Source organism: Equus przewalskii, chromosome 13 (genome assembly GCF_037783145.1).
Source record: "Equus przewalskii isolate Varuska chromosome 13, EquPr2, whole genome shotgun sequence".
Taxonomy (NCBI): domain Eukaryota; kingdom Metazoa; phylum Chordata; class Mammalia; order Perissodactyla; family Equidae; genus Equus; species Equus przewalskii.
This window is the reverse complement of record NC_091843.1, coordinates 90,336,408-90,349,537: the sequence shown is the minus strand read 5'-3', so window position 1 is coordinate 90,349,537 and position 13,130 is coordinate 90,336,408. Positions and strand designations below refer to the sequence as shown.

General features: G+C 37.6%; 1 protein-coding gene across 3 annotated transcripts in view; it reads left to right on the top strand.

The window, feature by feature from the left end:
- The window catches only part of FCHO2 (FCH and mu domain containing endocytic adaptor 2), a 115,666-nt gene that overhangs the window by 83,311 nt on the left and 19,225 nt on the right, over positions 1-13,130 (top strand). For 2 of the 3 annotated variants that reach the window (XM_070569861.1, XM_070569859.1), the window contains 2 exons: positions 4,132-4,238; positions 8,633-8,762. In XM_070569861.1, the coding sequence (XP_070425962.1) occupies positions 4,132-4,238; positions 8,633-8,762 (237 nt within the window). The remainder of the gene's footprint in view (positions 1-4,131; positions 4,239-8,632; positions 8,763-13,130) is intronic. The other variant, XM_070569860.1, reaches the window with a different exon arrangement.

Here is a 13,130-nt window from a genome sequence, read left to right as displayed (position 1 = left end):
AAACAGCTTGGAATTCTGCAGGGAAGGTCATCTGTCCCTGATGCTCGTAAGACAGTGAGAAACGCCAGCGGGTAGTTGAGTGTCTTCTGAAGGCATTCCAGCCTTTCTCAGTGGGCATTTGCTACTGTTTAGTTCAATAAAACTAAGCTTCCCAATAGATAAAGAAAGCAGTTGTATAGGAGGAGCCGAAGTTGTTGTTAAGGTCTCTTTTTTGTTTAGTAAAAAAGTCAGAATGGTGTTTTGTTTTTAGAATGAAGAGGGTCCTAAGTAGTGTTTTTTATTTTGTTAATATTCTTTTATGGATTATTTTCTTAAATCTTTAATAAAAATTTTCACATCATATCACAGAGGCTTTAAATTATATAGACGTTTCTTTATAACTCTGCCCTTTCTTTCCTGCTGTTTTCTTTAGCATAATCTCTCTCTTTTCAAAAAAGATTCTTCCTCTTGCTACCTGTCTAAGGAATGTTTTGCCCATATTGCTTCCAATTTCAGGTAGAAAATGTATTTTCTCATTCATTGGTCATTTGGTGTTTAATAGCTTGGAAATGATAAAACATTTATTAACGTTTTCCTATTTTTTAAAAAAATTCATTTTGCTATGCATTTTCAAACCTTTCTAGCTAGTCTGAAAAATGTCATAAATTATTTTGCCCTTTAAAGCATGTTAGTGATGTTGAAGAGAGATAATTATTCTGTTAGACAGTAATTTTTGTCTTTGCTTGAACAGAATATAATTATTGACCAAACTGATGGATACGTTATCGTGATCTCCTGTTTTGTAAGCCTCTCCCTAAGTGAAATTGTAAAATGGACATTTTCTCTTAAATTTTCTTCCATCTCTCTTTGTAATGCACTTCTCCCTCATCTTAACGGCTACTCAAGCACCCATTTTCACATTTTAGCAAGGCCCAGGTTGTCAGATGATTCCCTGTTCTCGTTTGTCCCTTTCACCATTTTCATCCATTAGTGGCCTCCTTTCAGCTAAAGCAGTCTGAGAAAGTGGCTCCAGCCGTTCCGTTAACAGCTGATATGTTAACCCTTCCAGTGTTGTTAGATGTTTAAAAAGGGTGCTCACAACTTGGTACACAAGCAGTTTCAGTTGCCTCTTCTACCGTGTAGACTATAAACAGACGTTTCTATACAGATATTTAAATTTTAATATAAATAGCTCATCCCTCCCTCCTCTTTGGTAAGTGCTGGTCTGGACCGTTTCTTCTCTGCCTGTGGATTAGTTGAGCACTTGTGCTCTGCACAACAGTCCCTGGAGTTAACTTTTGAAAAATATTAGGCTGGTTTCTAATATTAACTCCAAAACTGATTTAGTCTCTCCTACTTCCCCTGACAGTTTTAAGTTTTATCACTAGCCACTCAGGCACTTTGTTGAGTAACACATGTACACAACTCTGTCACTTTGACACCTTGTCAAATCTTTTTAGACTTTTACTAGCTGTTAGAGTTACTTTTTGCTCTTCTGGGAAACAGGAATAATGCTGACTTTATATATTTCTGGACCTTCACTTTCACTCATATGCCTTGTAAGTTTCTTATGCTTATACTTGTTTTCCTCATTTAATATAAAGTTTGAGCTCATGCTTTTGTTCCATGTAGTATTAAATTTTTCTAGTTTTGAGTAATTAAAATAACATTAAACTAAAGCAAGGTAACCATTTGGCTGCATAGATTTATATTTTAGTTCTAGACTTGTCCTCTTGCTTCTAGTTTTCGGTTGCTTTCCTGTCCTTCAGCTGACCTTCAAGAGCAGAATAGGGACTCTGCTTTCTCTCCTACTGATTTGCCTGGATGTATAATTGAATCTTTCCTTGAAACCAGGTCAGATTCTAGGTCTAGAAAGCCTGCCACCAGTCTCTTCCACCTGCCCTCTGTAACAGCACCACCAGAGAGCACACATTTCCTTTTGCTTCGTGGTTGCACAGTCAGTGGGTTTCCCCTGCTGATGAACTTGTTACCATTGCTCACTGGGTGGAGCTCAGAAGGCATTCCAGAGATTGCATTGTAAAGCTCAAAATACCTTTGGGTTTCCTGATGCTTTGGATGAGAAATCTGCCAACGGCTGCTTCTCTGAGGATCGCAGTGACCTTTCCCATGTTACATGTCCTGAAAAATGATGACCAAAGAAGCTAACAGTGCTGCTGATTTCCTTCTGGGTCTTCCTCGTTACTTCTGGAGGCCAGAACAGGCTCTGCCTTGGTTCAGATAACGCATGGCGTGGGAAGCATGCATTGTCTTCCTCTCAGGTAGTGTCAGAGGGCAGATCTAGATTAGCTCTCATCTTCTCTGCTTTTGTACTTTATAGGTCACTTCATATTTCTTGAAATACTGTATCTAGCAGACATTTCTTAGAAGCGAGCTCTACCTCTACTATCACCACAAATGAAAACACAATTAAGACACTTAAGCATGTGAACAATCATGGTAATCTCCTTCAGAGGCTTCGAGAAGCAGTACCTAATTGGCATATACAGTAGATTCATTTATAATTTATAAATGTGTTCATTTATACTTAGTACATTCATTTATAAGCAGTGGTGTTAAGTATTGTTGTTAGCTTTCCTCAAAAAGCAAATTTTGATTATTTAAAGGAGCTGAACTTAACAGGTCTGTCAGGCTTGGTCTGAGTCAGTCTAAATGCCATTTGGACAAGCCACGTGATGGATAACGAAGCTTCAGGTGTAAATGTCTCTACTGTGTTAACTCTCTTGCCAGCTTAAAATGACTTGTCTTGGTTAGTGCTGGTTTCGTTGGTAGTGGACCTTTCTTTAAAGTACATGTGTCCTAGCCCAGGGAAGTGTGATGGCCCTCCAGCTGGTGCACATTTCTTCTGGTGGACAGCTTAAAGTAGGAGGGCAGCGTGAGAGGACTGGTGCTGACTGGAAGAAGGCAGCAGCCTTACGATCTACATTTGATTTATTATCAGCTTTTTATAGTTTTCTTGGAGCAACCTGAACTGTGCTTGCATCTTTTATCCCTTCATATGATTCACTTTCTAAATGGTTCCAAGCCCCCACACATTTGTTTTCACACCTGCCTTTTCCTTAGGTCTCTTCCTACCACCTCTGTGCTCTTTCCTCTCATGCCTCCGTTCCTCCATTGCAGACCAGCGGTCCTCAGCCTTCCTGTCCGTTTCCCCATGTATATACTTAGGCCCATTCATATGTTTTTAACTTTACCTGTCTGTGATGTAGAGAACTTACTGAAATATATTTCTTCCCATCCATATTATATTCTTCAGTCTGAATTGTAGCCCCATCTTTTAGAATGGACCAAAGGGATTTGAAAGTCATTTTAATTAGTTAATTTAAAGATGATTTAAACATATTTACTTCCATTCTTCACTCTTGCTTTGATTATGCTAACACATTTGTAACCTTTGATGATGTACACTTGAATTTCATTCATTAATTTCTACCACGAAGAGAGTTATTTTTATTAGGCATCCTGAGGTTAGTTAGTATTTCTGATTTTAAAAATTGTAAAATTTGCAAATGGCGTTGAAAAACAGTGAGCACTGAATTTTTACAGGATTTAGGAAAAGTTAAGATATTATTTTCTATACTCACCAAAAATTAATTATAGTGATTTGGGGAAATTATTTTAGTAAACTAATAAGATATTTTTAATACTTTAAATTATCACAAAAAAATGTTACAATGTGGTTCAACTTAAAAGTTAAATTACAAGTTTAATTAAGGTGTTTTATTTCGAGTTCATGTTATTATTCTGAAGATGTTGCTGCAAATGTGTTGGTCTTGCATTACTGTCTGTAAAGTAGATGTATTGGCAATAAACTGAAGATCTTGGCCTTAAATTGGTTTATTCTCACTGGATAATTTGTCAGATTTAATTTTTTATATGTATAAATAATTAAGAATGCAATTTGTATTCTGTGTGTCAGTTTTATTGAAAAGTTAATGATTTTTTTCAGGAATATTATTGGTAGCTTTGAAAAAAGCATACCTGATAGATTCTCAGTATTTCAACAAATATCTATAATCACATTTTAAAAAACCTCATGAGAAATGAGCTTTGAATCGTAACAGTTCCTCCAATGTCTTTATGTAAGGATTGCTGCACACTAATGATTTTCTTCACGTTCTCTTTCTCGCCCAGCAGCCAGGCCCACAACTCCTCTTTCTGTAGGCACCATTGTCCCGCCTCCAAGGCCTGCGTCCAGACCAAAGCTTACTGCAGGCAAACTCAGCGGCATTAATGAAATAGTATGTACTCAGGTGGTGGTGTTTTTAAATTGTAACTGTTTTGATTTAAGATGCAAATGGTATTTTTCTGTATGCCCCTTTACAGTTAAGTGTTGCCGTTTTCTGCGCGTCTTCAGAGTATAGAAAAGTTTCCCAACGACATGTCCTTCCCTCCCTGTATCATCTGAGGGTTCGGACCTGTGTAGCAAGACGTGGTGCAGGAGGAAAGAGGCTTGCTAAGAAAGTTGCCACGTTATAAAGATACCATTCAGTACCCATTGTTTAAAATTAAGAAGCAGTTTTCATATAATTCTGCTTAAAGTCAAACCTTAAGGGAGAGGTGATGGCCTGTCCTTCAGCCGTACGAGTATGCTGCCGGGAGAGTCCTGGAGGGCATCCGCTCCAGCCTTCTTTATGTTTACTTGAGGAAACTGGCATTCACATCACTTAGTTGACTTGTAAAAAGGACATGATTGCTTAAGAAAAAAAGAGAGAGGAAAAGCATTGGTGTTCACAAGTTGTCAAATAATAGAAGAAAATGCACGGGTCCTGTTGCAGTGAGGCTGTCCCAACCAGGCTCCTCGCCTCGGTTCACTGGGCTGTGCTTCAGCGCCACGCTGACTGCCAGCAGTAAGTTTCTAGCAGTCCAGTTGGATCTTCTCTTTCCCCTGATAAGACGTCTCCAGCGGTTCCCCGTAATCCATGTGGTTGAACTTCTTAGCTAAAGGTACAGGGCTCTTAATGAAGTTGCCTCAGCAGCCTGCATTACCAGACTGACTGTCCACCCTGGGTTCCAGCCACTCGAAACTGTCCACAGACACATCGTGCTCTTTCATCCATGTCTTCTTATTGTTCTCCCTCAGTTTTCTGTGTAGGAAACTGCGCTCTTTCTTTATGACCCAGCTAAATGCACTACTGTGGCAAAGCCCTCCGTGGTCATGACTGCCCCAGGGGTTAATCCTTCTCTTCCTTACACCCATAAACTCTGCTCAGATTTCTCTTAGTGCACAAGGCACATTGTACATGGTTTTTTTGTGTGTGTTCTCCCCAGACTATGCTTTAGCCTTTTTCATATCCATAATACTTTGTATACTGCCTGCCACGTGGTACATAGTTATGGAGTGTTTCATCAATGAGTGAAGAGGCTTGAACACCAGGTGTTGAAATGGTGCTATCTTTCTTTTACCCCCGTCCCAATGAGCAGGCTTAATAGAGGTGGAATGACAGACTGACAAGCTGCCAAGGGGATGGTTATTACTTAAGCAATGTAAAAATTTCCACATCTTAATAACATGAATTTTTTCCTGATTACAAAAGCAGTGCATGATCATGTTGTAAAATTTGGAAAATAGAAAAAGCTGAAAATAAAAATTCTTCTATATTTAACCACCCAGAGATAACCACTGTTAATATTTTTATACATATCCTTTCATTGCTTTTTGAACGCATACACATTTATCCAGAGGCAGTAAAATATGGTTGTTAAAAGCACGAGCTTAGCCACTAATCACCTGAGCAACATTAGGTGAGTTATTTATTCGGAGTTTCAGTTTTATTCTGGGTAAAATGGGCTTATGATAATAGGTTGTGAGACTTAGATGAGTTAATATATGTACAACACTTAGAATAGTGTCAAGTGCAATTGCTCAGAAAGTTAGTTACTGTCAACGGCATGTGTATGTTTTTACATACAAGGTCATACCTTACATATTTTTTATTGTTCACTTGAAAATATTTTGGGAATGTGTTTTTATATCATGAATTATTCCATAGTTTTCGAACTTCTTTAAAATGGTAGAATCCTTTCCCAAATAATTTTCAGTTGTAAGTCTACTAAGTACGTAAAAGTGGGACTTACATAGTTGAATGCTTTGCATCACCCTTCACTCCCCGCCCTAGCCTTGAGCCTTTCTAGAAACCGTCCTCTGAGGGCCTCAGGGAGCACCGCTTGACGTGGCTGCAGAGCGTAAATGCTCTGTCTTCTACACCACTGTCAGCATTACATTTCCAGAAGTTTTTAGAAATTTGACTGACATTTCGTTTATTTCCAAGTTTTCATCATAAACAATGTCTTAATGAGTATCCTTATATTTACTTCTTTGCAGATGTTATTTCCTTAGTAAAATAAAAAAAGTTTTAAAAGTGAAATCCAAGAACTAAATGGTATGCACATTTTTAAGACTCTTGATGATTATTGCTATATTGCCCATCAGAAAGGGTATGCGGATTTGAATTCTCTCCATCTGTACATTGGAGTGTCCTTGTCCTTGCATGCTTGGATGTGCATTTTTCTAGAGAGCCTTCGCTTCTTAGGGTCTGTAACTACATCCTCCCCAACTCCTACAGAGAACCCCTCGTTGTTCTAGCGCAGTGATTCTCAAAGTGTGGTCCCGAGACCAGCAGCATTAGCATCACCTGGAACCTTGGTAGAAAGGCCATTTCTCTGGCTCCAACCCAGACAAACCAGAAATTCTGGAGAGTGGCCCAGCAGTTGTGTTTTAACAGGTCTTCCAAGTGGTTCTGATGCATGCGAATATTTGAGAACCACTGTTTTTAAGCAGTGCTGCCCAATAGAAATACAATGCAAGCAACCTATATAATTTTAAATTTTCTAGTAGCAACGTTAAAAAAGTAAAAAGAGTGATATTAATATATTTTATTTGACTCAGTATATAAAAATATCATTTTAACATGTAGTCAATATAAAAATTATTGAGAGTTTACAATCTTTGTGTGTGTGTGTGCTAAGTCTGTAAAATCCACTGCATATTTTACACCAACAGCTCATCTCAGATTTGAACTAGCTGCATTTCAAGTGCCAGTGGCTACTGTATTGGACAGTGCCATTCTAAAATAAAAGAAAACCACTTGAGAAAAGAGCTGTTTGTGCCTTTTCCTAAAAAAAAATTCCTAAAAAAGTTTCCTAAAATTTACATTCCACATTGTAAAAATGGCCACATATTACTGGTCACGAGGCCATGTTGCCACAGGAGAAGTGTCCCCCACACTAGTTGATAAGACTTTTGCAAGCTTGTGAGTTCCTGATGAGCTGTTGCATGCAGTATTTGTTTGGCTCAGGTTCTGCGCCACCTCGATCTGTATACATACACAGCTGCAGTTTTACCCCTTGCTGTATTTTTTCAACCTACTTTCCATAAGAATGAGTTATCAAAAAAACGTTCTCTGGACCTGAATAGTTTAAAGATAGTTAATTGGGGTGAGGGGGCAGGGGTTTACTAATTGTCAAACACCCTGGGCAGTATAATCTTAACTTTTATAGAAGTATATATCTGTAAATTTATATTCCTGCTGTGAGGTTGACTGATTTTAGTGTACAGATGCTTATGGAGTTTTGTTTGCCTTTTGTTTTTCATGTCTCTGAAGTAACTGAGGACAGGAACAGTGTCGTTCTTGTTCACTGCTTCGTATCTCATCCCTAACCCATGGCCTGACACATAGTAGGCACTAAATAAATATTGCATTCACTTAATACTTTAATAAGCAGGGAAAGGTTATTTTTAATTAAACAAAATATGCCTTATTTTAAAAAGTGAAACACCTCAGGAAGTGTTGCTAATGTATTATTGGAACAGTTAGGAATTTGGAAGGGAAAAAAAAATCCATCCACTAGGGTAAAAGATGAATGAATTGGAATTATCTTTTTTTGTATTTATTTTTATGTTTAACTAGAAGAGTGTGAAAAGAGTAGAATTAAGATTTTCTCAAATCTCTGTATGGGGCAAACTTTCTCAATGAGGAAACATTACAAGGGATTGTAAAGGAAAATGTGGACAGATTTCTAAACACCAAAAGTAGAGGGGTCACAGTACTTAGGGAGAAAATATTTTCAGCAAATAAAACAAGAAGTTAGTGAAAGCTCATGTGGTAGAGCCCTGCCAGGACTAGATCAGACACAGCTAATTCAGACAGCTCCTAAAAGGGAACACCAATTTTGTTTTTGTCTGTCAAATTAGCTAAAAGGTTTTAAAAGTTATTGTTTTCGCTTCTTCTAAGACTCATCTGTTCCTTGCTGACAAGGGTGCAGAGCAGTGTTCTCCACTGTAGGCCTAGGGGGAAAGGAGTAACCCTTTGGGGAAGCAGTCTGGCAGTATGCATGAAAAGCCTTCATACTGTTTAATGATTTAACTTCTGAGGATCTGTCTTAAGCATGCTTTCTGAAGCACAGAAAACGTTTTATGAGTTTTCTCTTGACAGCATTATTTTAAAATATCCTTTTCAGTGCTTAATATGTTCTTGAAAATGATTTGACCTATGGCATCTAGTTGTGTTATAAGAAACACAATAAGTAAGTTTGGTTTAGTATATTAAAATTAATCTTAGCTGATATCTAAAACTCTTTTCTGATAATGGAGTTGTTGCCTTAGCGTTTTGGTAAGTAACTTTTTGTTTCCAAGCCTAGGCCATTCAGCCCACCTGCAGCTTCCAGTACCAGCCCGCCTCCTGCCGCCCCGCTAGCGCGGGCAGAAAGCTCTTCCTCCATCTCCTCTGCAGCTTCCCTGAGTGCTGCCAACACTCCAACAGTGGGTGAGTGCTTGTCGTCCAGGACGCGTGAAAGTTCCAGCCAGGGTATCATCGGGCTGAATGTTGTGGTGTTGAGTTTTTTAATGGGCTGGTAAAGAATTTAACTGTAGAAATTTTGGTTTTCTGGAAACACACCTGGCATCAAACTAGCCACATTTTCCTTTATCTTTCAAAGTCTGTATTATCTGAATAAGGGGATTTTAACCATGGTTAGCATTGTTAAAAATGCAAATGTATAAACCGCTGACCAGTGTAAGTATTTGACCAAAGTGTAATGCAGTTCTTTCTACTGTGAGCTGATAGTTGCATTCCTAAGAAAATTTGTTTTGAAAACAGTTGATTCAAAGAAAGAAAGGGGTTTTGTGCTTGCAATGTATTATTTTTTTCTACAAAAATTTAAAGCACAAAGACTTAAAAGTAGATATTAGGGCATAGCTGTATAAACCTAAACCTCACCAAACTAATCCAGTATTTTATTACATCTAGATTTTGCTCAAGAGTTTTTTCTGTCATCGCCTTTATCCAGTTCTTCCTACACATTCTTATTACTTTTCTGACCCAACAAGAATAAACAAAGCACAAAGCCACTTGAGCAAAACACCTGTGTTTTGGGAACAGCAGCTTCTTCTCATGGTTGTAACTGCCGTCATTGCTGCCGTGCCTAAGTAGTAATGAGTGTGTTGTTGATGATGCAAATCTCTGATGTGCGCTCACTGAGATCATTCCGCAGTGCTCAGTGTGTGCTCCTTGGCCCTGCAGCATCTGTCTGTATCACTTGGGGACTTAATAGAAATGCAAACCTTTTATATCAGAAGCTCTGGGAGTGGGGTTAGCAGTCTTAGAAGGTGGTTTGGATGCATGGTGAGTTTGAGAATCACAGCTTTCATTCAGCTGATTTAATTATGTCAAATTTGATTTGTTAAAACTCACACAGGAGAGTTGTGTGTGTGGCCATTTTAAAAATGGCGTAAGTAATATAACCTAAAATGAGATAAAAAATGATTTGATTTCTAAATGTCTGAATGTGATGGTTCTGTGTCTTTTTTTTTTTTTTTTTTTTTTGCTGAGGAAGATTCACACTGAGCTAACATCTGTTCATCTGTTGCCAATCTTCCTCTTTTTGCTTGAGGAAGATTTGCCCTGAGCTAATATCTGTGCCATTCTTCCTCTATTTTGTATGTGGGATGCCACCACAGCATGGCTGCTGATGAGTGGTGTAGGTCTACGCCCAGGATCTGAACTCAGGCCAGTGAAACAGAGCTTGCCAAACTTAACTCCTAGGCCATGGGGCCAGCCCCAGGCATCTTGTTTTATATATCTTTGTGAACAAAGCATTTTTCCCATCTTTTAACTTTATGTAAACAGAATATATCAATAAGTTTGTCTTTTTGTTTGCTATGATGAGCACTTTATTCTTATATTTTGTTTGTAGTGTATATGGGGTTTTGTTAATTGTTGATTCCGCAGAATCCATATTTTAGTAATAAAAAACAGATGGGTCCTATCAGAAATCAGGCAGGTGGTCTGGGTGACCAAAATTAGCGTCAGTTCTTTTCCATTATCTTGTGATGGAAACTAATTTTGATTGAGTTGGTACGTATTTGTTTTTGGTTTGAGCCAAGACTGGCAATAGGAGAGCCACAAGTAGATGAGAATGATGATGCAGACAGGATTTTGTTCAACAAAGGTTCTTTCAATTCACCTGGGGGGCCCTGCCCCGTGGCTGAGTGGTTAAGTTCGCGCGCTCTGCTTTGGTGGTCCAGGGTTTCGCCGATTTGGATCCTGGGCATGGACATGGCACAGCTCGTCAAGTCCTGCTGAGGCGGCGTCCCACGTAGCACAACTAGAACATACAACTACGTACCGGGGGACTTTGGGGGAAAAGAAGTTTGGAAACAGATGTTAGCTCAGGTGCCAATCTTTAAAAAAAAAAATTCACCTAGAAAGTCCTTTCTTTACTATGATGCTTATTCAGCTGTTTAGATTTAAGTTTTTGATTCTTCTTGTTTCTTGAAAATATTTTCTTTTCCTGCAATATTTTGTTTTATTTAAATATGATAGAAGATGATAATTTGATTGGGACACTCTCTGACATTGAAAAGCACTGTGAGACTTCACAAGGTATTGTATCAAAAGGGAATGTATGTGTTGACTAATGATCCTAAAGCATATCTAAAATACTTGATCTATTTTTCCTTTTCCAGCAATGTATGGTGTCTCAGACATCAAGAATAACTCTAAGGTTTAACTGTCTCAATTTTGTACTAATTATGTCCAGTTGCTGTATAGGATCCATTGATATCAAATCCTCAATTATAAAAACATACAATATTTGGATTATCTCTCATCTCCCTCTTCTTCTCTCCTCAACATTAAGAAATATCAATAAATCTTATCTCTAAAGCTATCAGAACCAGAGAAAAAGTGATTAGAGAAGCAGAAAGAATATGTCACTTAAAAAAAATTGTAGTATCTAAACTACCAGAGCAAAGGCTGCTGTGTGAAAACCGTGCATCTTGTGAGCTGAGATGAGAGGCGCAGAGGCCGGGAAGGGCTGGGAGTGCACCTCTGCTTTCACTCCTGAGCCCTAAGGCATTCCAGAGAATAGCCATTGACTGGACAGGAGGGCGCCCCACCTTACTTCAACTTTGTAAGCTTTCTGCGTTTGCAGAACATACAGTTGTTTAAATATGGAACAATTAAACCAATATTGGAGTGCATGCTATCCTTATAAAGAACACAAGGAATTTTTTATTTTTAAAAACTGATTTATTCTGTATGGTTTAAACGTAGACTTCTGTAGAGATTTAAGTACATATTTCTTATGTCAGACATGTTTTTAAAGAGTGCATGTGCAATATGATCTTGAACAGAGAACAAAAATAGAAAATACAGAAGGGGATATGCCAAAATGTTAAGTGGATTTTGAGGTTTTCCCCTACTTTCCAGTACTTTTATTTGCCAATATTTCAATTATGGGCATAACAATTTACAAGGGAACTGTTTCAAGAATTCTCATTTTATATACCCAAATTGGATAATTGAAAAGAATAACTTTGTAGGTTTCTTTTGATTTTTAATGTCAAATCAGTAGCAGACACAGTACATATCCATTTGTATGCATTATATAAGGGAAAACATTAATTTCACATTCAAGAGACTCTAATTTCTTTTAATAAAAAATTATTACAGCCTCATCTTTCTCTGAAAATGTGCATTCCTGAATTTCCTGAACTAGTGACCCTCTAGTTTAGAACAATATATTTTTTTAAAAGTTGATTAAACTAATTTAGATTTACAGTGAAGTTTTCCCAGTGCACATGTATTTGCACGATTGTAATGAGTGAATTTATTGTAAGTCTGCTTTTTTCACTTAACATTTTCTTACTCAAATCTCTAAAGCTACTGTGTCTTGATCAGGCTCTTATCTTTCACTTCTCTCTCTCGCCTGATCCAAAGTTGAATCCCTGCCAACAGTCTCGGGTCCACCCTGTGTTCAGAATGATCTTACTAAATGAAAAATGTAGTCATGTTTCTCTTGAACGTTTTCAGCAGTTTTTAGTGACAAAAGGGTAAAATTAAAGGTCCTTCATGCCTGATTTGGGTTGTAAACACTTCTCCAGACACATCTTCATGTCCTTTCATCATTCCAGCCCATCCTTCACCCACAAAGTATGCTTTCACTTTGCAAAACTACTTGTGGTTCAAAAAGACACCATTTTTTTATGGCTCCTTAGCGAAGTGTGTGGCACATATTAGTATTTAGTAAGTAGTAGCTATTTTGATTTTGCGAATAAATTTTTATATTATTGAGTTCTTAATTTTCATGTAAAATTTTAAATTATCTTATTGAGGGGATTGCTTTTCTCAGTGGCCTAAAAGCAGCAGTTCTTGTTTCCATGTATTTTTAATCACTGAGCTATTTCTCTAACTATGAAGAACCTTCGAGATCAAAATTCCTTCCAAATCTTCAATACCACAAAATCTTCTTGGTCTCTAAAGCTAACAAAAGATCTTTATCACTATTTGTAGGATCTCAGTGTAGTAGTGAGGCAGAGAAGGCCGCAATTGTCAGAATTAATACTCCAGGTACCTCAAAAGTAGCTCAGTCTTTCACTGTAGGTAATCCATCTGAAATAAAAATATTGATGGCTATGAACATAGTTAGCACTTATATAACAAAAGCATACATTCAAATTTCAGAGATTTTTATATGTTGACCTACATTATTCATTTTTTTCCTTTAAAAACACTGACCTTTATATGATTTGACTCTAAAGGTGTCTTATCTAAGTGAACTTTATGTCAGGAATGTTATAAAAAAATAACGTTATTAGTCATTTATTGAGGCAAGGGAGTGTGGGAAAATAA